The 27,167-nt window shown below is 51.5% G+C and overlaps 1 protein-coding gene across 1 annotated transcript in view; it reads left to right on the top strand.

The window, feature by feature from the left end:
* GNA12 (G protein subunit alpha 12) overlaps nt 1–23,482 on the top strand; it is a 108,026-nt gene extending 84,544 nt beyond the window's left edge. The window contains exons 3-4 of the mRNA XM_034988277.1: nt 20,602–20,652; nt 21,882–23,482. Of these exons, the coding sequence (XP_034844168.1) occupies nt 20,602–20,652; nt 21,882–22,451 (621 nt within the window). The 3' untranslated portion in view covers nt 22,452–23,482. The remainder of the gene's footprint in view (nt 1–20,601; nt 20,653–21,881) is intronic.
* Nucleotides 23,483–27,167: the final 3,685 nt, after the last annotated feature.

Here is a 27,167-nt window from a genome sequence, read left to right as displayed (position 1 = left end):
TTTTTTTTTTTTAATCTTTGCCATCTCTCTACCTCAAAGTTGTAAGACACATGTGTCCTGACATAGTTCCCATCAGGTGCCAAAATGGTTTTAGTGAATTATAAAGGTAATGATTTTGCCCCCTTTTTTCGCAAGGACATATTGTAAAAAGGGCTTTCTTCCCCCCTCATATTTAAAAGAAGTTACAGTTTTCGTCTCACAGGAAAAAGGAGTCTGACAGTAAATAAAAGTGAGAAGAATGTGTAAAACACAGGCCGCCAGGCTGCTGGGCCGTGTGTGGCCGCACCTGTCCTTCAGGAGGAGGGTTGCCCCCCGTGCAGACACTCGGACGTGGACGAGAGTGCTGTCAGAGACGACGCACTTTGGGAAGGAATCCCCAGACTAGCAGCTATACCGAACCAAAAACCCTGGCTCCTGCCTTTCTCTGTCAGGGGGTTCTACGAGGCCAAAACTGTATGAGCACAGGGAGACGCTGTGCCCGCGGCCCACTTCCCGGGCCCGGCACGGCCCTTTGAGGGGAACAGACAGAAGCCCGTCACTCCGTGTAGGGTTACTAACTGGAGATCCTTTTCGTTGACATTCAGGGTCTGTTTAACATCCTGCTGCTGTTTTGTTAAATAACGGTGGTTTAATAAAGATGAAAACGGCCCCATAGCCGACTTTGTAATTGGAGCTTTACCTGCCACGAAAATTTTGAGCCACTGAAATAGTTCTCAGACTTGAACTACTTAGGAGTTATTATTAAATGGAGATGATTAATTCTCAGTATGAGCAGAACAGGAGCATTCTTGAGTTAAAAACTTGGTTTTATGGAAACTTAGGCAGCTTTTTCTAAGTGTACTTTTCAGTGACTTAGCAGATTTAACTACCGTGAGATGTCGGACGTTTCCCTCACCCAGTGAGGTCCCTCGCACCTGTGTCCTCATAACCCCAGCCCAGAGCCCTAGGCAGCCCCCCATCCACCCTGCCTCTGTCGATTGTCTGGATATTTCATATGAATGGAGTCATGCAGTATTTGGCCTTTAGTGTCCGGCTTCCTTCCTTCCTTCTGCATGATGTGTTTGAGGTTCCTTCCTGCTGCAGCCTGGGTCGGCGCTTTCTTCATTTTCATCACTGACTAGTATTCCGTGATGTGGATAAACCACGTTTTATCTCTTCACCCATGTGTGATGGACATGTGAGCTGTTTTACATTCTCTGGCTGCTAAGAAGGACCGTTATGAACATCCTTAGCTTTTTAAAAGAAAATCGGTATTAAAGGTGCCACCAAGAGAGATGAAGTTTTGCTCTTTGGAGGTGATTTTTACAGTAAGAATTCAGGATCTCTTAAGGAGGGTGAGTTTGATCCTTTTAGTGAAAGAAAGGAGTGAGTTAGCCTTCCCAAGTAAGCTCAGCGGAGGGCGGGGGTCAGTATCGAACAGTAAGGTTTCCCCTTACCCCGTCATTAATGCTCCTGTCAGCCTCAGGTGAGGCTGATCACCAAAACTGCTTTTCTGGTTTGGGGGGGGTGGGGGGGGAGTTGTTTTTTTTTTTAATCTATACTTTGTCTTCTCCATGAATGTTCTATGGTTTGTTTGTTTGTTTTTAAAGATTTTATTTATTTATTTGATAGAGAGCACAAGTAGGCAGAGTGGCAGGCAGAGGGAGAGGGAGAAGCAGGCTCTCCGCTGAGCAGGGAGCCGGACGTGGGGCTCGATCCCAGGACCCCAGGATCATGACCTGAGCCGAAGGCAGCCACTTAACCGACTGAGCCACCCAGGCGCCCCTGAATGTTCTATGTTTAAAAGGAACATCGTTCACTAGTTTCAGTGCAGAATGTGATAAAATAGTGTGTCTTCCCTGAGCTTTAAGAAGCAATATTTTGTGAAATAACCCTACAATTCACTCCTTTATTTACTGAGTTTAAAAACATTTTTTGGAAATATCAAGCAAAATTCTCCATTTGAGGTGGAAAACATGTTGCTTTGAGAAGCAATTTATTGACACCTTTCAAATGTCCCCTTTGTCCAGGAGGTTCCTGCTGCTCAGGCTGTGGGTGGCTTGTGTTTCCTTTGGCTCTGTTCCTGGACAAATCCCTGATGTTGTTCTAAGGAGGTACCCCAAAAGTAGCCTGAATTGGGGTTTATGCACATTTGTGGATGTTCCATGAAGAGCACACTCCGGTAGGTGGCACTTTGCTCGTGAGGTCCAAATTCTAATTGCCCTCTGGCTGGCACTGATTTTTTTTTTTTTTTTTTTTTGAGAGTGTGTGTGAGAGGGAGAGAGAGAGATGCAGAGAGAGAAGCAGATTCCCCGCTGAGCAGGGAGCCCGATGCAGGACTCCATCCCAGGACCCTGAGATGATCGTGACCGGAGCTGAAGGCAGATGCTTAACCCACTGAGCCACCCAGGCTCCCCTAGCTGGTGCTGATCCTTGAAGGCAGAAAGTGGACTGGATGTTTATTTCACATCCAATTTTCCACTGCAGAGGGGAAAAAAAAAAAAGGAATTGATCAGGACCTTTAGTTAGTGACTGTGGTCTAATCTCCAGATTGCTGAGCAGATCAATTCCACAAAAGTAATTATGTAAACTTTCTTTTGCCTTGACCTGAACGTTGCTTTTACGGTGGTTTTGACAGGCGCATCTTGTACTGAACTCTCTCCCTTAGTGACAAACCAGAACCTAAATAAAGATCATTTTGCTCATTTTGTTTTGTGAGGTAATCTTTTCTAGGGTAGAGGTTCACTAATGTGATTTTTTTTTTTTAAGTTAATTAAGAGCAGTTAGTGAAGGTTCCAGATGTTTAAGCACCCTGGCATGATCTGATAGTTAACACAATAACCAGTAGGTTCCTGCTTCCAGAATCTTCTTTATGATGCGTTATCTAGAAAATGTAAATCTTTGCGTGGCTCTCTCCAGGTATTTTGGGCCTTGGAATAATTATTTTTTGTTTTCAGCTAGCTTTAGATCATAGGACTATGCAGAGTCAAAAAAACGTTTGTGCACATGTATGAGAGCTTCGTCCCCTCGACAGAACTGCCCTGTTGCCGGGGTGAGGGAGTTCGGGGAGCTTTTTCTGACCAAGTGTTTACTCAGACAGCTGGCGCGGCCAAAGGAAGAAACCCTTTGTGGGCTACCTGTGCCGGAGGTTTGAGCGTCATCCGCCAGATGAAGCATGTAAACTGTGCGGAGCGCACGCCAGTATTTGCGCCACAAGACGCGGTCTGTCTGGGTCTCCCTCAGCTCCCCCCACATGCTGTGGGGCATCAGGTCTCCTGTGAGTCACCTTTGGCGTTTACACTTCTCTGTGTGCTTCCTGGGGCTTTTGTGGTGGGGAAGGGGTCTCGTGAACCCTGCGGACTTTGTCAGCAGAGACTTTTTCAGTGATTCTGGAAGGAGAGAGGACTTCAGAGTATTTGCGCAGGGGTGGGTGCTGAGTCCGTGGTCCTGCGGTCCGAGAGCACCGGAACCCTCAGCCTTCAGCCCTGGTGGCGAGGACATCAAGCACAAGGGCTCTTTATGAGGAGCTGGACACTGGCTCAGCGGCCAGAGCGTCTGGGGCATCCCTGCCTCTGGCCTCCTGCCCCTGGCCCCCTCCCCTCCCGGCCTGCCACAGCTCTGGTTGGTTCCACGAGCAGAGCCGGCCTTTTGCTCCAGAGAGCTAGGCTGGAGCATTGCAGATGAGTCAGTTTTTGGCAGAGGGAAGGCTGCTTTGAGCACTTCTCTTTCCCTTTTGTTCAGCCCGAGGTGGGGGAGGATAAGGCTGGGTAAACATCCCGCTGAAGAGCACCCTGACCCCTTGGCTTTGGCTCTCCTCCACTGTCGAGGGGGAAGCGGTTGGCTTCAGAGCTCTGCCCAGTCCAGATGGTTTATCCTCTCATTGTCTTGCCGCTTTGAGCTCTGTCTTCCTGACAGGTCATATGACGGATGAGATTACTGTCCTCGTTCCGATTTTTTAATTTAATTTTTCGGAAGCACATTCGGACTTAACTCTTAAATACAGAGCTTGGCGTGTGGTCCTTGGTGGTCAGTTACACTGCTCGCACGTTATACCCTCCTGCGCTCGTGGGCTGCTTACGACCTTGACCTTTGGGGCTGAGCAGCTGTTTCGACCTTGGGCAAGTGAACTTCTAAGCTTTGGTTTCTCCAAGTAGGAAAATGGGAATGACTAGACTGTGTTTGGATTAAATGAGATAATGCCCATCAGGTGCCTGGCCCCGAGGAGCTGCTGGTGGTGCCGTTATGGGGCTGAGCGAGGGGTGTGGTGACGCAACCACGTACCCCATCAGCCATCTTTCATACCTTGAGGGTCTGTGCAGCATCTCCTAGCCCGGCACCTGCTAGACCCTTGTATCTCCTCCTAGAGAGGAAACCCGTGTCAACCTCCTCAACCCCAAAGGCAGAGCTTTTGGTGTTTAGAGTCCATATTTATGGCATGTCTTATTTCACAAATTTCTCTGCTGTCAAACTTTTTGTTGGGGACTGACGGGAGAGGTGGTCGTTGTGGAGGAATGAGGACAAGGCTGTGGCGTTTGTGATGTTTGTGAAGGGTCGTTTGCAGGCTCTGGTCACAGCTAGACTGCTAGGCAGCTGGACAGGCTGCATTGTTCTTAGGCTCTGGCGCTGGTTGGTACCACCAACGGGACAACGTGGCTGGGAGCCGAATTCAGAGTCGTGATCTAAAGAGCTGTTTGGCACTAAGCACGACCGAAAGTACGAAGGCAACATTTTTAGTTGCTGTTGGTTTACTTTTTTATTACAGCAGTGCCGATCATCTTTGTTTCCCAGTAGCCCATTTTGGCAGCTATTCATGAGATTGTTTTGTTTTGTTAGCAAATTCAAGTATATGTGAGAGAAGGACCAAGAGTTGCCAGATTGTACATCAAGTGAAAATGTATTTGAGTTTAGTGGGGAGAGGCTGGTTTTGGAAGCACATACACTGTGAAGTGGGGGCTGTTTCTATCTTAGAGATTACATAGATTAGCTAACAGTGGTTCTGGAGGGTGATGAAGTCAGTTCCAGTGGCTACAGAAGATTCCTTTCAGTTTCCTCTTTCAAAAAGCATGGAGCCCGGGGCGCCTGGGTGGCTCAGATGGAAGCGTCTGCCTTCGGCTCAGGTCATGATCTCAGGGTCCTGGGATCGAGTCCCGCATCGGGCTCCCTGCTCCGCGGGGAGCCTGCTTCTCCCTCTGCCTCTCTCTCTCTCTCTCTTTCTCTCTCTCTCTGTCTCTCATGAATAAATAAATAAAAATCTAAAAAAAAAAAAAAAAACATGGAGCCCAGATCACATCTGGTTAATAATGTTTACTGGGGGCCTGGCCAGCTCAGTGCGTGGAGCCAGCAATGCTTGGTCTGGGGGTTGTGAGTTCAAGCCCTGTGTTGGGTGTAGAGATTGCTTAAAAATAAAATCTTAAAAAAAAATGTTTCCTGGGTTTTCTTTACTCTTCTTTTCCCTCTGTAGTTTCTTAAATTCTGTCTCCGCATCAGCCGTCCTTGGAACCGTGTGTGTCTTGCGCTCCCTTCGGAGCCCCTGCCCAATGTGCTTCTGCCCCGGCCCGGAGAAAGGTCTGGGTCGGGGTTCTGGTTCTGAGTGGAGGTGACAGGGGGCGCAGCAGGCTGGGACGTGAACCTCCCATGAACTCCTGTGCATACTGGGTTTTCTTCCGTGAGCCTGAGTCATGAAGGACTCCGCGGCCGAGGTCCAGGTGACAGAGGAAATGGGTCGGGGTTTGTGAGGTGCGCATTGTATGGTGGCTCTGTTTAGATTTTCTTGTTTCGGGCCCAAAACAAGCTGGCCCCAAATGAGTCACTGACTGTGAGGATTGACCAGGCCACCCTTGTCCCGACTGAGGAGGATAAAATGCACTGGGGGGAGGGAGAGTCCGGGCAGAAGAGTGCCACCCCCAGCGCCCGAAACGGTGGTATGTGGGGGTCCCCTGTCCTCCCGGGGGCCGGGCTGCTCTTCTTCTTCAGGCCCCTCAATGCTTCCAGCGAAGCAAGCGTCTGGGCCTCCGGAAAGCAGTGCTGCTGGGGCGGCCCCACCAGCAGAGGATGTCCCTGGAGGGAAGACTGGAAGTGGTGGGAGCTAAACTTAGCTCCCTGGATGAGCTGCCTGCAGAAGGAGGGGAGAGGGACGTGGGGGCAGGGTGGGAGGCTTAAAGGGACAGCCACAGGCTTTCCGAGGGGTTCTCGTGGGACTCGCGGGCTGTGCGATGGTGCCCGGGGGACCTGCACGGCTCTGGGAGGAGGCGTCCTGAGAGCTCAGCTGGCCCTGCGTCCCGGGGTTTGGGATAAAGAATGCCCCGTGCCCCAAGGGGAGGAGAACTTCGGTGTCGTCCGGATGGCTGGAAGGGCACTGCAGGCTCTGGTGTGCTTGCCCTCATGTCTGGGAAGGGGCAGCAGGATTGGCGACTTGGATCGGCCCGTGACCAGTGATGGGCCCACCCGGCATTCCAGGGCTGGTCAAACCTTTGGGAGAAGAAGGGGCATGGACTCACAAAGGTAGCACTGCTTAGAAGCAGGCCTGAGTAATTGGTTTGCTAAAAGTGATCTCTCCCGTACTTGGAAGTCCTGAATAAAAAGGACTACCTTTTTAGTCCTCCGTCAACATTTCCATTTCTTCCCCGAGGCAGAGGACGGAGTGGGCAGCCGGTCAGGAACACACTCTGCCTCGCCCAGTGCCTCTTACTTCCTCAACCTTGAAGTGCCAGGTGCTTGTCTAGTCTGTTTAGTACTTTTTTTTTTTTTTTGATTTATTCATTTGACAGAGAGAGACAGCGAGAGAGGGAACACAAGCAGGGGGAGTGGGAGAGGGAGAAGCAGGCTTCCCGCTGAGCAGGGAGCCCGATGTGGGGCTCGATCCCAGGACCCTGGGATCATGACCTGAGCCGAAGGCAGACGCTTCACGACTGAGCCATCCAGGCGCCCCTGTTTAGTACTTTTTAAATGGAGTATTTATGTTGCTTTTGTGTGTTCATAGTCCCATGACAGCCTGGTGGCAGGAGAAGGGGCGGGTGGGAAGCAAGCAGCCTCCACCGGGGGATCTGGGAAAAGTGCTACAGGACGGCCCCACTGAGATGCTCGCACTCTCCTGAGAGCTGTATTGAAGGGAGACACCGGCCCAGGGGTGGTTCTGGGACGCCCTTCACTACGTTTCTCTCTCTCTCCCCCTCCCCCCTCCTTTTTTTAAAATTGTAAAATATGTAAGTATTTCTCCTATCCTGTATGAATACAGAAGAGGGTCTGAAAACATATACACAGTTTAAATATAATAAGCCAAATGCCTGTACCTGCTGCTCAGATGAAGAACATTGGTGGTAATTTACTGTCCACCGTGCGCTCTCTTGCCGTTGAATACACCGCTGCACCGGCCATAACTGCTGCTCAGATTTGGGCTCATCATTCCTTTTATCTATATATTTACCACCGAAGTATCCCTAAGCAGTCCTAAGGAACCTTATAACTTGCCCGGTTTTAACCCCTCTGTGCCTCAGCTTTATCATCTGTGAAATGGGGATAAGAGTAATGCCTTCCACAAGCATTGTTTTGAGGATTGAGTTAGTATGTGTACAGCACTTAGATCAGCGCCGGGCACATAGTCAGCACTTTATGTGTATTAAGCTACTGTAATTATTGTTAGGTTTAGTTTTGCCAGTTTTTAAGCATCATGTAAATCAAACTATTTTACTGTGGCTTGGGATTTTTCATTCACCATAATATTTTGAGATTCATCATGGTGATGCTCATGGTAGTAGTTCCCTCTTGTTCATTCTCCTGTGCTGTTCTAGAAGATGCTGCCAGTTAGTATCCATTCAACTTGGGGCGCACTTTGGGTTTTTCCAGCTTTGGCTTTGATGATCCTGCCGCTGGGAGCATTCTGGTGCACGTACGGAGGTCTCTAGGGCAGTGGTTCTCAGTGTGGTCTGGCGGTCCTGAGACCTTGTCAGGGGCTCCTCAAGACCAATACAACTTTCAGAATAATACTGAATAATCTTGTGTCTTTTTCACTCTCATTCACTCAGGAGTGGCCAGTGGACTTTTCCAGAAACCACATGGCATGTGACAGTGTCCTCACTCTGATGGCTAACTAGACTTATGCTTGTCTGTTCCTGTATTTTTAAATTCTGTCGCGGTGGCACCTGGGTGGCTCAGTCGTTAAGCGTCTGCCTTCGGCTCAGGTCATGATCCCAGGGTCCTGGGATCGAGCCCCGCATCGGGCTTCCTGCTCTGCAGGAGGCCTGCTTCTCCCTCTCCCACTCCCCCTGCTTGTGTTCCCTCTCGCTGTGTATCTCGCTCTGTCAAATAAATAAAATCTTTAAAAAAAAAAAAATCTGTCAGGTTCTAATTTCTAATACGGTAAATAGTGATAGATTGGGAGATACTGCGTTTGGGGGAGGGGTTTCCTTTGTTTGACTTGAATAAGTCAGTAAAAGTACTGGGGCTTTCCATAAAGAACCTGAAGAAACAAGATTCTGACTCATCCCCTTTGTTTTGAGTTAACAAATGACTAATGCCTAAGCAAGAGATTTTTCAGACACTAGGCTTTAGAGCTTCTATGTTTGGAATCAGGCGGCTCCATTATAAGGAGGAGGATAAATCATTCCTTATTGCCGTTCCAGTGTAGGGGCACTGGTTTCTCTAGATCGATCCTAGACACCAAACACGAGTCAGCAATCCACCGAGTTATCTGAGGAAATAATGTCGAAGCTAGCACTAGAAGAAGGCTGCTTAGAAAAAAAGGCCGTAACTTCGTTCACCCACGAGCGTTCAGTACCAGAGTGCCAAGAGACTGTTGGTAAGCTAAGGACATACAAGTGAAGGTGACCCTTTCTTTCCTAGTCCTGTTGCCAGGTACCTAATTGTTACGATGTAGCCAGGTAGAACCACCACACCGATGGACGGGCTCCCAGTGCATGCGGGTCAGGAGTCCTGGTGCCTGGAGTTCACGGGGTCCGCTCTCGCAGTCTCGAGGCTGAGATCAAGGGGTCCGGGGGCTGTGGTCTCACCGACGGCCTTTTCCAGCTCCCCTGTCATTGGCAGAACTCATTTCCTTGCAGCTGGGTGACAGAGCACCGTTCCGTGTCGTCGGCCGGTAGCCGCTCTGCTCTCCCAGGCGCAGCCCTGGGTTCCGTGCCACGGGGCCCCTCCGCTCACAACCTGGTGCCTCTTGGGAAAGGCTCGCCTGATTCGATCAGGCCCACCCAGGATCATCGCCCCGGCTCAGCTCCAAGTAGCCCCGTCCCGGAGTGCTGCCGCCTGCTCTCCACGGGCTCTGCCCCTGCTCGAGGGAAAGAGCTTGTACGTGGGCACAAGTGGTTGAGGCGCATCTGAACGTTCGGCCAGCACAGGCATCTTCTCCTAACCCAGCAGTGCAGAGATTCTCACCTATGTGGTGGTTTTTTTGTTTGTTTGAAGTCTGTAGTTTTAATTGTTTTTACATTTAGGTCCGTGAACACATTTTAAGTTAATTTTCGTGTATGATGTAGATAAGGATCTGTGTTCCTTTTTCTGCCCCATACAGATGTCTTTCTAGCACCATTTTTTGAAACAATGTTCCTTTCCCCCACTTGAGTTGCCTTGACAACTGTCAAAACCCACTTGGCATCTGCGGGACGTCCTGTTCCCGGATTCTCATTTCTGCTCAGTTGTCTGTCTGCCTTTCCTTTCACCAATCCCACTCGTACTCCCACTTCAGAGAAAAGTCTTGAAATCAGGCATTGTAAAGACGTTTTCCCTTTCATAAAATTAAGTTACTCTAGGTCACTTTTTAGAAATATGTTTTTAAAATGAGCTTGTCATTTTCTGCCAAAAAAAAAACAAAAAACAAAAACCTGTTAGGATTTTAATTGGCATTGTACCAAGTCTCTAGATCAATTTGAGGAGAACTGGCATCTTAACAATATTGAGGCTTCTGAAATTCATGAACATGGCACATCTCTCCAGTTACTTAGGTCTTGAATTTTTGCGCCAATGTTCTACAATTTCCAAAGAAGAGGTTTTTAACCTTTTTTTAAAAATCCATTTTAGCTACTGCAATAAGGCAGCAAATATAAGAAAGGAAACCTGGGGCACACATATCCAAAAAGTTCCTATTGGTAGATGATACAGAAAATGCCAAGGAACCACCCAAAAAGTCACAGAACTAGTTAAGTCAATTCAGCAAGGCTACGGGATACATGTAAAAAGTGAACGTTATTTCTGTATGCTAGCAATGAGCACATGGAAACGTAAATTTAAAACGCCAGTGCCATTAACAAGTGTTCAAAAAAAGGGGAAATACTCTGATGGAAATTTAGCAAAAACGTACAGGACTTGTAGGATTAAAAATGACAAGATACTCATTAAAGAAACAGAAGATCTGAACAGATGGAGAAGACGGATCATGCTCCTGGATTAGGAGACTCACCAGAGGGACAGTGTCCATTCTCCCCACATTCATATACAGATTTCTGTTCCTACTAAAATCTCAGCCAGACCGTCTGTAAATATAAATATGATTATTCCAAAATTTGTATGGAGAGGCACGAGCCTAGTGGTATGTGGTAATCCCCACAGTGATTGGCAGAGAGAGGGGCACCTGGGTCAGCAGAACAGACCCAAAGCTACCGCCTCGCCAAGTACACCCAGCCGATTTTGGCACAGGGGCAGAAGCAGTCCAACAAAGGAAGGCTGGCCTCTCACGTGTGGTGCTGGAGCAGATGGGTATCCATAGACCAAAAAAGAAAGGAAAAGAGCCATGACTAAATCTCATGATCTTAGGCGCGACAGAGACTGGAGCATAGACTTAAACATAAAATAGAAAGTTTTGAGAACATAGTAGCAACTCTGGGACCTGAGGCTGGGTGAAGTATTCTTAGATATGACCCCGAATGCAAAACCCATAAGAGAAAAAAATCATTTTTGAAAAAAAGTCAATTTTGATTTTCTCAAAATGACAACTTTTGCTCTGCAAAAAGACCCCCTTAAAAGGCTACAGACAGAAAATATTTGCCAACCACACATCCAACCAAGGACCCTTCTCTAGAATACATAAAGAATTCTTGAAACTCAGCAATAATGAAACAATCGAACTAGAAAGTGGGCAAAAGATATCAAGGGATCGGGGTGCCTGGGTGGCTCAGTCGTTGAGCGTCTGCCTTCAGCTCAGGTCATGATCCCAGGGTCCTGGGATCGAGCCCCGCATCGGGCTCCCTGCTCTGCGGGAAGCCTGCTTCTCCCTCTCCCACTCCCCTTGCTTGTGTTCCCTCTCTCACTTTGTCTCTCTCTGTCAAATAAATAAAATCTTTAAAAAAAAAAAAAGGTATCAAGAGATCTCCCCCAAGAGGATGTGCACATGGCAAATAAGCACGTGGAAAGATGCTCAGCATCACCAGCCACTGGGTCATTGCAGACTAGGGGAAATGCAAAACCATGCTGAGATACATAATAGAAGTCAGAAAAGCAGCATAGCCATAGCAGACAAAGGTGGTGAGGATGCGGAGAAAGCAGGTCTCTCCCACGTTGCTGGCGGGAATGTAAAATGGCACAGCCATCCCGGCTGACAGCCTGGGAGTTTCTTCTAAACCCTAAATATGTACTTAACTATGTGACCCAGCCATCTCCTAAGCACTTATCCCAGAGAAATGGAAACTGTGTCCACACAGCACCCATACGTGACTGTTGATGGCAGCTTTACTTGTAAGAGCCACAGCCACCCGGTCTCCAAACGGGTGAGTGGTGGAAGAAGCCACAGTGCATCCCCGTCACTGGAGACTACTCAGCAGTAAAAAGGAACAAACTGTTGATACCCACAACTGGTTGGATCTCAAGGCATTTCTGCTGACTGAAAAAGCCAGTTTCAAAAGGTCACTTGCTGTATGATTCCATTTAAAGTACATTCTAGAAAAGGTGAAACTACACAGACAGCAGTCGGATCAGTGACTGACCAAAGAGTGGCAGTGAGGTTAGCGGCTGCCAGGGGTTAGGGATGGCAGGAAGGAGGGTGGGTGACTGTAGGGGTGTCTGGGGGGAGATCTCTGTGCTCACAGATCACGTCTCTCTCTCAGTTGTGGAAGGGACGGTAGTTAAACAAATTTACAGATGTGATGAAGTGCGTAGAACTGAACACACACATTGTACCCACGTCAGTTCCCTGGTTTTGATATGGTACTGTGCTAACATGAGATGTAATCATCGAGGGCAGTGGGGTGATGTACGCAGATCTCTACTATCTTTACAACTTTCTGTGCATCTATAATTATTTGTCAAACTACAAAATCTGTAGCAAAACAAAACAAAAAAAACTATTCCTAAATGTATTGTGTTCCTTAGTGCTAAGTGGAATTGCTTTTTTTCAAATTTTATATTCCAGTTGCTTACTTAATAGATTACCTGTTTATTACAAAGGATATTAAAGGATACAAATGAACAGCTGGACAAAGAGATACACAGGGCAGTGCCATTCCAGAAGGTCCTGAGCACAGGAGCTTTTGTCCTTGTGGAGTTTGGGGCGCACCACCCCCCAAAAATGGAGACATTTTTGTTGAGCAACCTAGAAGCTCTCCAAATCCTATAGTTTAGGGATTTTTATGGAGGCTTCATTACATAGGCATGATTGATTAGTCACTGGCCATTGGTGATTGATTCAACTTCCAGCCTCTCACCCCTCCCCAGTGGTCAGGGGTGGGGCTGAAAGTTCCAACCTTCTAATCACGGTTGGTTCCTCTGGGGACCAGCCCCTATCCTTGAGAGCTTTCCAAAAGTCGCCTCATTAACGTAAACACAGGTGAGGTTGAAAGGGGTTTGGTATGAGTTATAAAAGATACCTTTATCTCTTTATCATTTAGGAAAATCCCAAGGCTTTTAGGAGCTCTGCCTGCCAGGGGATGAAGACCAAATACACATTTCTTACCATAAATCGCAATACCACAACTTGCTGAGCTTTTGTGAAGAATACTGTGTCTGTACAAGAAGGCTTTGGTCTTTAGTTTTGCTTTTTGGTAAAGCTTGTCAGTTCTAGTATTGGGGTTGTGCTGCCCTCATAAAAGACATTAGCAAGTATTCTTCCTCTTTGGTTTTCTTTAAAAGTTTGCATAAGATTAGTGTTACCTCTTTTTGAGTGTTTGATTCACCAAATCAGTGAAATTCACCAATGAAACCATGGGCCTCGGGTTTTCTTTTGGGGAACATTTGTTATAACAAATTCATGTTTTGTTTTAACATTCATGTTTTTTAAAAGTAAACATAGGTCTGTTCAGGTTTCACTGTTGGTAAATTGAAATCTTGAAAGTTTTGTCCATTTCATCGAAGAAATCCAGTTTGTTAGCATGAAGTTATTCATAATGTTCTCTTAATATCTCTGTAATGTCTGTAGGGTCTGCAGAGTAACTCCTCTTTCATTGCCGGTGCTGGTGATTCCCCTTGTTCTTACTGGCTAAGACGTTATACATTTTGTTGGCCTTTTTGAAGAGCCAACTTTTGGCCCCATTAAATTTTTTCATTGTGCATCCATTTCCTATTTCAGTGATATGTGGTCTTTTTTATTTCCTTCCTTCTACTCCCCTTGGGTTTTCTTTGCTCTTCCTTTTTAGGCTTTTTGAGAAAGAAACTTAAATGATTTTGGATCATTTTTCTTTTCTAATATAAATATTTTTTATTTTAATTGCAGTATAGTTAACATACAGTTTTATATTAATTTCAGGTGTACCGTGTAGTGATTCAGCACTTCATACATCACTAAATTTAGAGGTACAGATTTCTCCCCTAAATAATACATTAACTACATCTGAAAGTATTTTTTTTAAGATTTTGTTTGTTCATTTGAGAGAACACAGGGGTATGGACAAAGGGAGAGGGAGAATCCTCAAGTAGACTCCCCGCTGAGCACAGACCCCGATGCAGGGCCCTATCACAGGACCCTGAGATCATGATCTGAGCCGAAGTCAGACACTTAACCTACTGAGCCACCCAGGGCCCCCCCCCAAATATTTTCTAACGTACTTTGTGATCTCTTCTTGGTTTCTAGTATTATTTCCATGTGCTTCATGGAGTTTCCCTCTCCCTGCTTGCATTTCCCATCTGTTCTTGCATGTTGTGCACTTTTCCCACTAGAATCCTTAGCATATAAATCATAATTATTTTAAATTCCTAGTCTGTTAATTCCAAAACCTCTGCCATATCAGAGTCTGGCTCCAATGCTTGCTTCATCTCTTCAGGCTGTGATTTTTGCCTTTTAGCGGGCACTGTCATTTTCTGGTGAAAGTCAGGCATAATGTATCAGTTGCTGGCTCCAGCTGTGTCTTCCATCCCCAGTAAGCTGTAAGTCTCTGTATTTACCTGCCTCTCCAAGGTGGGGGGCAGTGGCTTGCCCTGTAACATCAAATCTGGGACGGATCTAAGAAGGGTTGTTGGTTTTCATTCAGCTTCTTCAGCTTTTGTCTTGTTGTGAGGACCGGAGTGACAACTTGGAGGTTCTTTACGTGTGGGATCAAAAAGGTGGGATTCTGCAGTGGAAACCTTTAGGAACTTGCTCAGCCCTCTCCCTTCCCACCCCTACTCCCAGCCTCCCTCACCCTCTGATGTCGGTGCTTTCTTATCTGGAGGAAGAGAATGTCTAAAACCATGCTCTGGAATTTCTTTCTAGCTCATTTTCTGTGGCGGTCCCTATGATAGAAATGGAGAATCTAAATCTGTGGTTGTCAAGGCTGAGTCTATAATTCGTACTGCTAACCTTGCGGAACTGTTTCAGGGATGAGCCTAGCAGCTCTTCATACACCTGCAGAGTTCCTCATGTGCAGACAGCACCGCCTTAAACCCAGACAGGATCCCAGTGAAACGCCACTTCACATACACTAGTGTGGTCACAGGCTAGCGAGGGCCAGCGGGGACGGGAAGCCTTCTTACCTTTGCTGGTGTAGATGCAAACGGGGGTGGTCGCTGTGGAACACGATGGTGGTTCCTCAAAAAATTAAACCTAGAATTGCCGTATGACCCAGAAATTCCACTACTAGGTGGAATATGTGCCCAAAAGGATTGAAAACAGGTGTTCAAATGAAAACTTCTGTGTGAATGTTCCTAGCAGTAGCCAAGGGCTGGAGGCCGCCCAGATGCCCATCTACTGAGCAGTGGGTGAACGCTGGATGGTGTGCCCATGCGGGGTGTTCAGCTAGAGAATGGAGGGCACCCACAGCTGCTACGACATGGGTGAACCGTGAGCGTGCAATGCCGAGCAGAACGGGGGGGTACCTGCTGCCTTCGGGGGTGACAGCAGCGTCTTCAGACGAGGTAGAGCTGACGGTGGCACATCACCGCGAAGACGCTACATGCCACTGTGTTACAGGCACTTGCTTTCAGGATTTTGGTTTTTTATGTTTTATTGATTTCAGTAATCTCTACACCCAGTGTGGGGCTCGAACCCACAACCCCGAGATCAAGAGTCGCACGCTCCACTGACTGAGCCAGCCAGGCGCCCTATACACACACGCCTTTAAATGGTTAATTTTATGTTACATGAATTTGGCCTCAGTTGAAGAAAAAGAGAAATCCCAGATGAGAGGGGCCTGGCACTTTAAGACGCTCATGGTGGACCTTTTCCTGGGGTCTTAATGACAGATGGGAAGGAGCAGCTGTCCCCGGGAACGGGGGTGGGGGACTTCACAAGCACGGCGACATCCCATAAGACAAGGACCACCAGCGTGAGCCAGCCTCGGGCCAGCTTCCTCCACACCTGCACGTTCGGGGCTCTGCCCCACCAGTGTCCTGGGCTCTGCCCCCCTGGACACGCTGTTAGGTTCACTTGTTGTAGTTTGGTTTCCATTTTGAGGGGTTGATATTTTAAATAAATTTTGTTCTTAATTTTGCAAGATACCTGCATGGTTCCAAAGGCAAAATGCATTCTGAGACATCTAGCTTCTGCCCTTGTGTCTCCTCCCCTGTCCTCCTCTTCCCGTACCTCATCATTTGTATCTGTTGCTGGTTTATCTTTCTGTGTCTCCTTTCTTAAATATACGCAAATAGCAACTGCTTTAATTTCCCCACCAATTCTTACACACAAGGAGACTTTGTTGTGCCCCTTGCTTCTTTCACACAGCCGTGTGTCAACCATCCGCTCTCCACGCTGCGTCCGACCCCCCGCGTGAAGATAACGTGCTTTGTCCAGCCAGCCTTCCTTCTGTCTGTGGACACGTGGGTTCTTCCCGGGCTTTTGATATTCTAGAGGTGCTACAGTGAATCTTATACCTAATATTTTAGGATTGCCAATTAGCAACAATTTATAGGCACCCAGATTAAAATTTGAGAATCTCTATTTCTATGATGTATATTAATATGATGCTTTATCTTTTTCCAGAATACTTTCACAGCTGTGATATCATTTACTCTCACAAGACCCCAGTGAAATGTCATGGGTATTGGCAAAGCCTGAATTCAAGTGAAGGGTTTCCTGTGGGGAGTTAGATAATTTTTTTTTAAGTGTTTGTAGTTCTCTATTCAAACATTGTTTGGTTAGCATCTCTATAAAGCCAAAGTTATGTCTTAAATATGATATTTGTAAGTAATAAAAATGAAATTCTGACCTTTGGAATACTTTGTTGTTGTTTCTAATATACAGCAGTTTTAAAATTTGTCTTCGTAATATGTTTAAACGAGTGAAGTAAACTTCTGAGTCCTCTAGCTCACCATTGACAAGCCCTGTGTCTCCGTCCCATGTGACTGACCCCATTTTAGAATACCAAAATCAACCTCACTGGGTCCAGGAACTATAGGAACAGCTCATGTGTGCAGAGATAGGATTCCAAACTGAAAACGCACCGGCCCCAAGTGCAGATTCCTGTTTCTCTTTGTAACCGCCGTCCCTGCACACCCGTCAGCCCGCGGCACTGGCAGGAAGTACTAGGAACTGAACTGAGGGTGTGGGAGAATGGGTCTCATCGCCGGCAGGAAAACGGGTGTGACCAGTCAACCTGGAATATTGATCCTTTTTTTTTTTTAAGATTTTATTTTTATTTATTTGACAGAGACACAGAGAGAGAGGGAACACAAGCAGGGGGAGTGGGAGAGGGAGAAGCAGGCTTCCCGCGGAGCAGGGAGCCCGATGCGGGGCTCGATCCCAGGACCCTGGGATCATGACCCGAGCCGAAGGCAGATGCTTAACGACTGAGCCACCCAGGCGCCCCTGGAATATTGATCTTGACGGCCTGGTCTTATGTGGTGTTGAAAGAGCCGAGTCTGTTCACTCGCAGTCTTGAATTAGCTGGATGAAGTGTACAAGGTCAGCCGATGTCCACTGACGGGGCTGGTTCATAATGCAGGGACCGCCAACACACGGACGGACGGGTGTGCAGGGGTGTGTCTGGTGATGGGGACAGAAGCTTCAAAGCAGCAGCGAGCCCGCTGTGTGATTCGTCTGCAGCAGGTGTGGGTGATGGGTGCTCCCAGGGAAGATGTCATGAAGAATAGAGTCCATTTGCCAAAAAGCTCATTCTCTTTATGGGTGTGATATGTCCAGGCCCTGCCCACTGTCTTCCGGCCACATTTGCCCATCTGTGGCACAACTGTAAGCACCCCAAAAAGACCCGCTGCTGCTTGAGACTGATCAGCCCCCCTTCTCCACCACAAGCACCCCCCAGACTCGTCCCGCTGCTGGTCATAAAAATGCACATTTTGCTGGGAATTGGGTCAGGAAAGCAGTCTGATGTCAAGCCTGTGCCTAGTAGTCTCTGAGCACATCCTAACAAGCTTTCGTCTACTCCGTGGATCCATGGTGTTATTAAAGAAGTGACTTAGATCTTCCGACCAAGGAGGGTTATAAAAAGCCCATTTCTCATGTACTCTTTCTCGTTAGACCATGAGACTGCAGTGGCCATCAGGAGGACCCCGGGACTGTTTGGCCACACGTGATCCTCTTTTTGTAAAGGTGCCATCTTTGTCCGTTTGGTCTGCTGATAAACATACCTAACCTGTGATTTTGAGAAATATTCTGGAAGCTGGAAAGCCCAAGGTCAAGGTGCCCGCAGACTCGGGGTGTGGTGAGAGCCCCCTCCTGGTTCATGGATGATGTGTTCTTGCTGTGTCCTCACGAGACAGGAGGCAGGGGCCAGAGCGCTGGGGTCTCTTTTATTAGGGCGCTGACCCTGTCCATGGGGGCTCCACCCTGCAAAGCCGCGATGCCATGGCCCTGGGGGCTGGGTTTCGGCACATGATGGGGGCGGTGGCACAGTCTGCAGCGGGTGCTACATGGTTCACTCTGTGGTGGCCCCTTAGTTCCTGCCACTTGCCATTTCTCCCAAGACGTGACTCCTTCCCCCAGTGTCGGAAATCTGTCAGAATTTAAACCTGGACGTTTTAAGGAACTGGTGCTCTGGGAACCGTGAAGCCCGTGCAAATGATTGTTCTGTAGGCTGCATGTCGAATCTGATGGCGTACCCCTCAGTCCCTGACGGTAAACCACAGCATCCAGACCATGGTTCCCACTCAGCCTGGCGGGGCCACGGAGTATGGAGCTCAGTGACTCCTTGCTGGTCCGAACGAGCTGATTCTCTTCCCTCCTTGCCTTGATGGGGGAGCTCTGTGGACGGACAGCCCCAGGGCAGCTGCCGCAGGGACCCGCAAGTGAGTGCCGAGAAGAGGCAGGCCTGGCCTGAAACTGGGTTCCCCCTCCTTGTGCACCCACCCCGAGCACGCAGGTGGTGGCAGAGAGCCCCAGATAAATCTTGTACCTCTGAAGGAGTGAAAGGATGCTAACATTTGGAGTGCAGGTGGGGTGGCCCTGACTTCAAGCTCACTAGGGATCTTTCCATTCAAACTGGGACATACCGCTTTCTCGCTTTTTTAATACTTTATACTTAGCTCATCCTTCATTGTGTCCTCTGGGGCACTTTTCCTTTCACACCTTCACCGTTGGGTGAGCACGCATGTGTCACCGTTTCCCCAGGACAGTTGTCAGGCCATGGTGACGGGACGTTGGCCGTGACTTTATGCCCAACCACACCAAAGCCCGCTTTCTTTTCGCCCGGTGCCACCGCATGCCTCAGAGTGACCCAGGGTGGCCCGGGCTGTGAGGGGCCGCCGCCAGCTGGCCTCCAGGTGTACAGACACCACCAGCATCCACCAGCTCTCCCTGCACCTCCAGAGTCCCTGAGTGGGAGGCAGGGGGGCTGAGAGAGACGTGGTTGTGGGGGAAGTCACGGATCAGGTGGGTTTCTCTGTGGCCCCTTCTTGGACCAGCTGCCCCACCCTGTGGAGATGGCTGTCCCCACACCCAAGCTGGTGTCAGAAGGGGACAGACACCGAAGGGCGCGGCTGGCAGAATGGCAGAGGCGGGGTGCCAGGGAGTGGGGTGTCCGTCCTGGAGCCCCAGGTGCCATCCCTCCTGCCTGTGTGTCCCTAGAGCAGAGAGCAGACTGCGCCCACCGCACGCTGACGTTCGGGAGAACTGCATGTGCGAATCCTCTGTGCTAGAGTGTGTGTGATGCGTGTTTCTGTCCCCCTTAAAACTGCTGTCTTGTCAATCCTCCAAAAGGCTGGAGGGACGTAAAACGGGACAGCTGACTCCCACTGAAGCAAATTGACTCCTTACTGTCTTCCTTGGGGCCTGTTGGAGGCTGACTGGGGCAGAACTCCAGGGGTCAGGGCGCTGCTCCTGTCATTTTCATCGGTTTCCTTTACTGTTTTATATAAAGTCATAGGCTCGAGCCATAATCCCACACCTTTCCGATGGTGTCTCCTCCGTGACGGCCTAGGGTGTCAGCCTGCCGCCTGCACGCTTCTGTGTGAACGCAGGCAGACGTGGGCTTCCCCGGCGGGACTGTCCCCGGGCCCGCGTGAGGGAGCCCGAGCCACCGAGCGCCGTCCGGTGGTGCCTGTGGGAAGCCATGTCCTCCGTGTGCGTGGGGCGCCGTGACTCGTCTGCCTTCTGCTTCTTGAGGGAAAACCGCAGCTATGCGCTCACCCCGTCCTCTGTCCCGCTCCCTTCAGTGTTTGAACACCCTCTAAACGCCTCTCCTGAAACGGGGCCCAGGGTGACCATAAGGTGCACGTTCGCTGGAGAACGGTCTCTGTATGGGCGTTCAGGGCAGAGAACGTCCAGGCCGTGACGGGTTCGCTGTTCCACCGCAGGAACCCAGACTGAAGGTTCTCGTTCGAGGCTGCGAATCAGGTCGTACAGACGTGGGGGGCAGCAGTGGAATGTTGGGCCCGTTTCCGGAAACTGGAAAGTGTGCGGTCACAGGCCTGTCGTTGAAGATTTGCCCTCTCTAGAGACCACATCCACAGTGCCCTGGGCCATCTCTGTCCAAGCAGGACTGCTCACAGGGCCCTAACGTAAGCTTCTGGCTCTGGAGCAGGCCAGTGTGCATGTCTGGAAAGGAAGGGTTAGCCCGGCCAGAGGGGCCAGCGCCCTGCCCGTCACCAGACTCAGCCGGGGTGCTTTGAAAACACAGTCTGAATTTGAATTCTAGAGAAACTGCATTTAAAAATGTTTTCAACTGTGTTTTTAATTTTTAAAAATGCCTGTATGCTCTTAGTCTCTTTGCCTTCCCATTTATACAGAGGGGAAACAACACTCATGTGATTCTGTTATCATCTCCTAGTGGCCAAATCAGGGTTCTCCACCAAGACTGAGTCGTGCGTGTTTTTCCTCTGTGACAGGGTGAATCGGTGAAGTACTTTCTGGATAACTTGGACCGGATCGGCCAGCTGGTGAGTACAGACCCCACCCCCCACCCCCGAGAACTGTGAGCCAGGGTTAGGAAGCGTGTGCTTGGAGGCCAGAGCAGCCCCCGGCCCGCGGGTGTGCGCACCATCCTTGGGCGCCCTGCGCCCCGCATCCGATGACTGTGGACGGGGCTGTCATGTCTTGCCCTCACTCAGCTCCCGACTCTGGGTCAGCGTGGAGGGAACGTCCGTGCGTGGCGTGAGCATTCCCTCCTCACGTTCTCGCTCGGACTACCACAGAGGACTCAGGGATTCTTTAGTGAACGGAGGATTTCCTTTAACGTTTCATGATGGGAAACGCACACACACACACGAGGACAACTCGTCGGGTGAGCCTCCGGGCCGCCCTCCGCCAGGAGCACACACATCCTCGCATCGTTCCACGGTAACGGGATCCTGAATCCTGCCCGCGACGCCACTGTTGCTCCTAGGACATCCGCAGCATTCCTCGGTACCGACCGCCATCCGGTCTGCTCGGGGATCTGCCCGCGTGTCCCATCCGTGTTTTCCCGTGCGCGCTGCGTGTTTGGCAGTTGGAATCCGCGCCCTCGTAAGGCCCGCCCTTCACAGTTGGGCCGCGTCACTCACATGTCTTCTACTCCGTAGGTTTCTCCCCCATCTTCCCTTTTCTCCCCGTTTATGTGGTGAAGTAGCTGGATCGTTCCTGCGGGGGGCCTCTCGCGCCGGTCGCTGTCTCCCCTGCAGTGTTGGCTCTCTGCCCCTGCTCCCATGTGAGCCGGCTCTGGGCCCAGAGGCCTCATCGCCCCTGTTCGGTTTCTGGCGGGGCCGCTGCCCGCGTGATTGTGCGCAGTGGTCGTGGAGGGTTTTAACGGCAGCGCCACGGCTGCGGAAGACTTCCCAGAATGACGTATTACGTAGATGGCGGACTAGATCTAACTAGCATCGCAAACCTAGATTAAATTAGTTCACAGTAAGGTTTGGGAGCGCGCATGCTTTAGAATTCAGGAGAGGACAGAGGTGGCCGTGGGCAGAAGCAGACCCGGGGGTTCCGGCCACCTGCCTCGGGCCAGGGGGCCCCTGCTCGCTTGAAACAAGCCCTTCTTGCCTTCGCCCCTGTTCCGGGGCCAGTGTCTGATCAAAGTGCCTTTTGGTGTTCGGTCCAACTTCTCGCCCAAGTGCGTCGGGCTCTTGATCCTCCTTTTCCCGTGTTCTTCTTCTGCTGCTAAACTTTTCCCTTCTCCTGTGTTTTACAGAACTACTTTCCTAGCAAGCAGGACATCCTGCTGGCACGGAAGGCCACCAAGGGCATTGTGGAACATGACTTCGTTATTAAAAAAATCCCTTTTAAGATGGTGGACGTGGGCGGCCAGCGGTCCCAGCGCCAGAAGTGGTTCCAGTGCTTTGACGGGATCACGTCGATCCTGTTCATGGTGTCCTCCAGCGAGTACGACCAGGTGCTCATGGAGGACAGGCGCACCAACCGGCTGGTGGAGTCCATGAACATCTTTGAGACCATCGTCAACAACAAGCTCTTCTTCAACGTCTCCATAATCCTCTTCCTCAACAAGATGGACCTCCTGGTGGAGAAGGTCAAGACCGTGAGCATCAAGAAGCACTTCCCCGACTTCAAGGGCGACCCGCACAGGCTGGAGGACGTGCAGCGCTACCTGGTGCAGAGCTTCGACCGGAAGAGACGGAACCGCAGCAAGCCACTCTTTCACCACTTCACCACCGCCATAGACACGGAGAACATCCGCTTCGTGTTCCATGCTGTGAAGGACACCATCCTGCAGGAGAATCTGAAGGACATCATGCTGCAGTGAGGGAGGACGCCCCTCGCCCTCGCCCACGGCAGCCGGGCCCGCGGGGGCTCCCCGGATCCGTGCCACCCACGCCCGGCCCCAGAGTGCCGCCGCACCGGCCACGCCGGCCCCGCTCCAGGCCCGGGGACACGGACACTCGGACGTTAGCTACTGAACCCGGGGCGTAGTCAAACTACTGAGAATCCAAGGGGTCCCTTTGGTATTCATGCGTAATACCTAGTAACACAGCTTTCCCTCTCTCTCCAGAAACTGTATTCCTTCTCTGACACACTTTAATCGAGGGTGGAGAGTCGGCGGCGGGCGTGCCCGCACACGCACACTCAGTAACGACAGCACAAACAGCTGGCCTTGCAGACGGCTTTTCCCGCTAACTTGCGAGTCTTCCGTGAGACAGATGAGCCCGAGAGCTTTGCCTCACGGTGGTCTGCGGGAGATCAGGCGTCTCTGCGCCCCTCCCAAAGCGCACGCGTTGCCTTGGAAAACCCTAGTGCCGGTTCCTTGAGAGACCCTGGTCCAGGCACCATGATCTGGCCGGGGGCCCCCAGCTTTAGAGGGTGGGCGTGGGCTTGCCTTAACACCCCACGGCCGGTGCGCCGGCGGTGGGCACGCCTGTTACACGCACCCGCCCTCCCTCCCCCTGGCCTCGCAGGTGACTCTTCTTTCAAGTCCTGACACCTGCAGTGGGCTGTATCCGCCTTCCCTTCTTTCGGAAGGTGCTAGAGCGCTTCCTCTTCCCCTCGGGGCTTCTGAACACTGGCAGGATCCTAGCACAGCCTCTGTGAATGCCGCAGCTGACCTTTCAGAAAGCCCAGGCTCTCAGAGTTTCTGCAGACTGCCCCCACCCGATGCCTTCGGACGGCCGGTCCCCGCTTGCAGCTCTGCTGGGGGTCTTGATTCTTACCAAGGTCTCTTGCTTCCATTCGTGTACACATGTCACCAGCAAACACTGCCAGACGTAGCTCTCATCCGGGAGAAGCTGCCCAAGCCCGTGAGTGTGGACACGGGAGGACAAATGTCCCTCTCTGTGCCCTTGCCCAAGCCCGTGAGTGTGGACACGGGAGGACAAATGTCCCTCTCTGTGCCCTTGCCCACTTACCTATGTGCAGGCGTCGCTCCCTGGCTGTCAGCACACTGCATCCCAAGCTGGTCCCGCTGTGCGTTCCTCTCCTAGGACGGTCTGTCTGGTGTGTTGGGACTTTCCCCAGCATTGAAAAGGGAACAAAAAGAGCTTCGTCTAACCGGCACCAGACCATTACTGTGGCCCCCGTCCCAAGGCCGCCCTCTTCCCGATCCTGTGTCCCTTTCGCATCTCCCTCCTGGCTCCTTTCCAGCAAGCAAGATAAACAAGAATCTTGTGGCAGATGCTGATCCAGAAGGAAAGGGCGCACAACCTGCTTCTGAGTCATCCTTGTTATCAGTGTTCATAATGAGGCGACAACATGAAATTCTTTCTCTTTTGGTGCTCGAGGCTTTGTGTCCGTGTATGTTAGAGTTCTGGTTTTTTTGGCTGGGAAAAAAACATTGCTGTTTGTGTAGTGCTTCTGGGGCTCCTCATAAACTGAAGGATGTGACCCAGGGTCAGTGCCGATGACTGGGGCTTAAAGGAAAAGGAGCACTCTTGGCAGGCTCCCTCAGGGTGGTCTGGGGTCCTTCCAGCCCTGTCCCCAGGGCAGCGGGCCTCCCTTCACGAGTCACTCACTGTCAGGGCCTCACCAGCTGCCACTTACTGATGGAGGAGCCGTCACCCTGGCCCCGGCCGCTGCCGCTGGCACTCAGGGCGCCTTGGGCTGGGCTCCGCCCGCCACGTGCACCACGCTCCGGCCCCTTTAACACCGCGGGCAGGAGAGGCGGGGCTGCGCGCTGAGCTGCGTGGGGGGCCGGGCAGGCGCCGCGGCCTGGGTCCCTGGGCAGACGGGGTTGGGGGGGTGGTCTCTGAAGGCCCTGGCTCGAAGTTCTGGGCTTCATCGGAATCGGGGAAAGAAACTTTTTGCAAGGCTCAACTAAAACCATTCACAGCTTCCCCACACATAGACTGTAGTTGTTTTTTGTCTCCAAAACCTTCGGCTTTTGTATTTTTTTTATTTTAATTTCACTGTTATCCTTGATTATTGTCTTTTTTATTGAGTTGTTGGAGAAGCAGGAGATAGTCGTGCCTCATCTATTATTGCAAAAATGTAACAATAAACTTCCTCAAAATAAGATCTTTCTTCATAGTTCTACTGTTTACATAGAAGGACACATGTAGGCTTTTCCCTGAAATACTCTTCTATTTGTAGAGAAATGGTCTCAAAGACTTTGCGTTCAGCCTTATGATGTACAGAGATCTCCAGGATCTGTGTTCTTGTAACGTTTTTTACTTCTTGGATAAAAGAAAAATAAGTCCGGTTATTTTAACTCCGAGATCCAAAAGTACTCTCAACACAAGATCGTTAGTTAGGACTGCCTCGCTTGGGCGTCCTGGGGACAGCGCACACGGACTCAGTGGGACTCGTGGGATGAAGGCGCCCCCCAGGATGCGCGCGGCCCACGCAGCTGGTTCACGGCTCCCACTTCACACCCCGCGGGCCTTGGCTGGAGGGCCCAGTGTGGTGGCGACCACCTTTGCTCTGGGTGTTCATTAAGCTCTATCCTCCGCTTTCGAGCCCAGCCACTAAGTCAGATTTTCAGTCCCCAAATTCAGAGCCCGACACCATCAATCCTGACTGTACTTGAAGGTTCGCTACCCGATCATCGGACTTTAATCCCGAAAGTGTGCTGCATGGAGCCCGACACACACAACTGTCTCAAGTACTGCTTTCCGTGAAAGCACCGGAAACACAACTTCAAAGCCAATAAAAGCGTCTTGCACAGAGACGGGTGTGTGCATGCGTGTGTGAGTGCGTGTGCATGTGCGTGTGCGGCCCTCACGTAGCGTGAGGGAGGGAGGCCCCGAGTGCGGCTCTGAGGTCTGAGAGCTCGAGAAGGACCTGCTGCGGGACCCTTGACGCGGCCTGAGCCCCGCCACCAGAGGGCGCCAGAGGGAGGGGGGCAGGTGGGGAGTCCGCTGTCCCGACCCCCGAGGTTCTCGTCACACTACAGTCTTTTCCGAAGGAGGCACGTGGGTGCTGTCCAGCGGCCGTGGCCTGGGTGGGGCACCGCGGCGTACCCGTCCAGAGAAACACCAGTGGTGGGCGTGCTGCGTGCTCTGCGTTACCCCAGGGCTGTGGGCTGAGCTCTGTGGGTTCCCGTTTCAACGCGTGTCAGTGCCAGACAGGATGGTGATTCTCCACGCTGGCGCCGCAGTCCGATCCCCCCCAAGGAGCTTTGCGGAGGCCCCGGGCCGAGCCGCCCGGGCAGGGCCCTCCAGCAGGAACATGGTCTAAGCGGATTCCTGGCCTCCTGGCGACCTCACCGTGCAGCCAGGGCAGAGGGGCCACCGAAGCAGTGGAGCTCCTGGGGGGTTTCTCGCCGGCTGGAGTGTGTGCTCAGCTCGGTGAGAAGGCTGCTTCACCGTCTCCCTCAAGGCCGCCAGCTCTGCCCCTTGCCGGGACCAGCAGCCCGCCTCCAGGGAACAGGTGGTTCCTGTGGAGGGAGCTCTGGCCGAGCCTTTCCAGCGTGGGGCAGGCTCCAGTCCTTGGGTCCCGTCCTCTCCAGGACGTGTGTCGGGTGCGCCTTGGCGGCCTCGTTCTGGAACGTCCCCGGAAGCTCGGGGAGCTGGCGTGTGCGGTTCTGTGTGTTGCTGACTCGGCATCGGAGCTGCCAGTCCTGGCTGGGGGTGGTGCTGGGCCTGCCCCTCGGGGGCCTGGCAGCCCTGGTTGGGGACAATGGGCTCCAGTGTCATTCACAAGGCAGTGCTGGGCCCTGACAAGAAAGCTGTCGGGTCCCCCGAGGAAAGGAGCTTGCTCGGTCCACGAAGACGGTTCCCCAGCTGCATGTGCTGCGTCCCCGTGCTCACGGGCACCCAATGTGCTGGTTGGCGCCCGAGCCTGGGGGGAGGGTGCGGGCCGAAGCTCAGGCGGTGGCTGTGGGTGGAGGGGGGCCTGGGCCGCGAAGAAGCCCCTGCTGTCTCCGCAGTCCCCCTGCACGGTCTGACCTCCACCTTCTGCTGGGGAAGGACAGGGCTCTCGAACTTGGAGGCTGCTTACTCCGTGGTGTTCGGATGGGGTGTTAAAACAGCTGGATTTGATCTCCGCGCAGCGGCTGTTCTCTTCAGGTGACTCCCGGGGGCTCCTTCTCTCGCCGGGCTTCCCTCCTTGGAGGAGAGCGCGTGTCTGCAGCCCGTCTGACAGCCCTGGCGGTGGTGACGCCTCCGAGCCAGGCCTGGAGCTGCCGGGCCTGGAGCTGCGCTTTGTAAGCTCTGGGCTTTGCCTGATCAGAGATCGCGGAGCTGGCCCCCGGGAGGTTCTGAGCCGTCCGGAGGCCGTAATCCCACATCCAACAGGAAAAGCAGGATGCCAGCAGGAGCAAGCGGGTTCTCAAGTATCTGGGCACGTGGACGTTCCCAGGGGCTGGTGTCCCTGTATGGCGGGGTGGGAATGGGGTGGGCCCTTGGGGCTGTGGGTTTCCAGCCCAGAAGGACAGCACAGAGGGCGGCAGGCTCTCCTTGCCGATTGGAGGACGGGACGGCTGGGACGCCGGGAGGCAGGGGGCACCCTGCAGTCTGACCCTGCCCTGTGGTGGCTCACCCTCCTCGGATCTTACCACTAGGCAGCAGAACATCTTAAAATGTCATTTTGG

The sequence above is a fragment of the Mirounga leonina genome, unplaced genomic scaffold (assembly GCF_011800145.1).
Source record: "Mirounga leonina isolate KUSES-001 unplaced genomic scaffold, KU_Mleo_1.0 Mir_454, whole genome shotgun sequence".
NCBI classification, from domain to species: domain Eukaryota; kingdom Metazoa; phylum Chordata; class Mammalia; order Carnivora; family Phocidae; genus Mirounga; species Mirounga leonina.
Note: the sequence above shows the minus strand (reverse complement) of the source record. Positions and strands in the feature narration are given on the sequence as shown.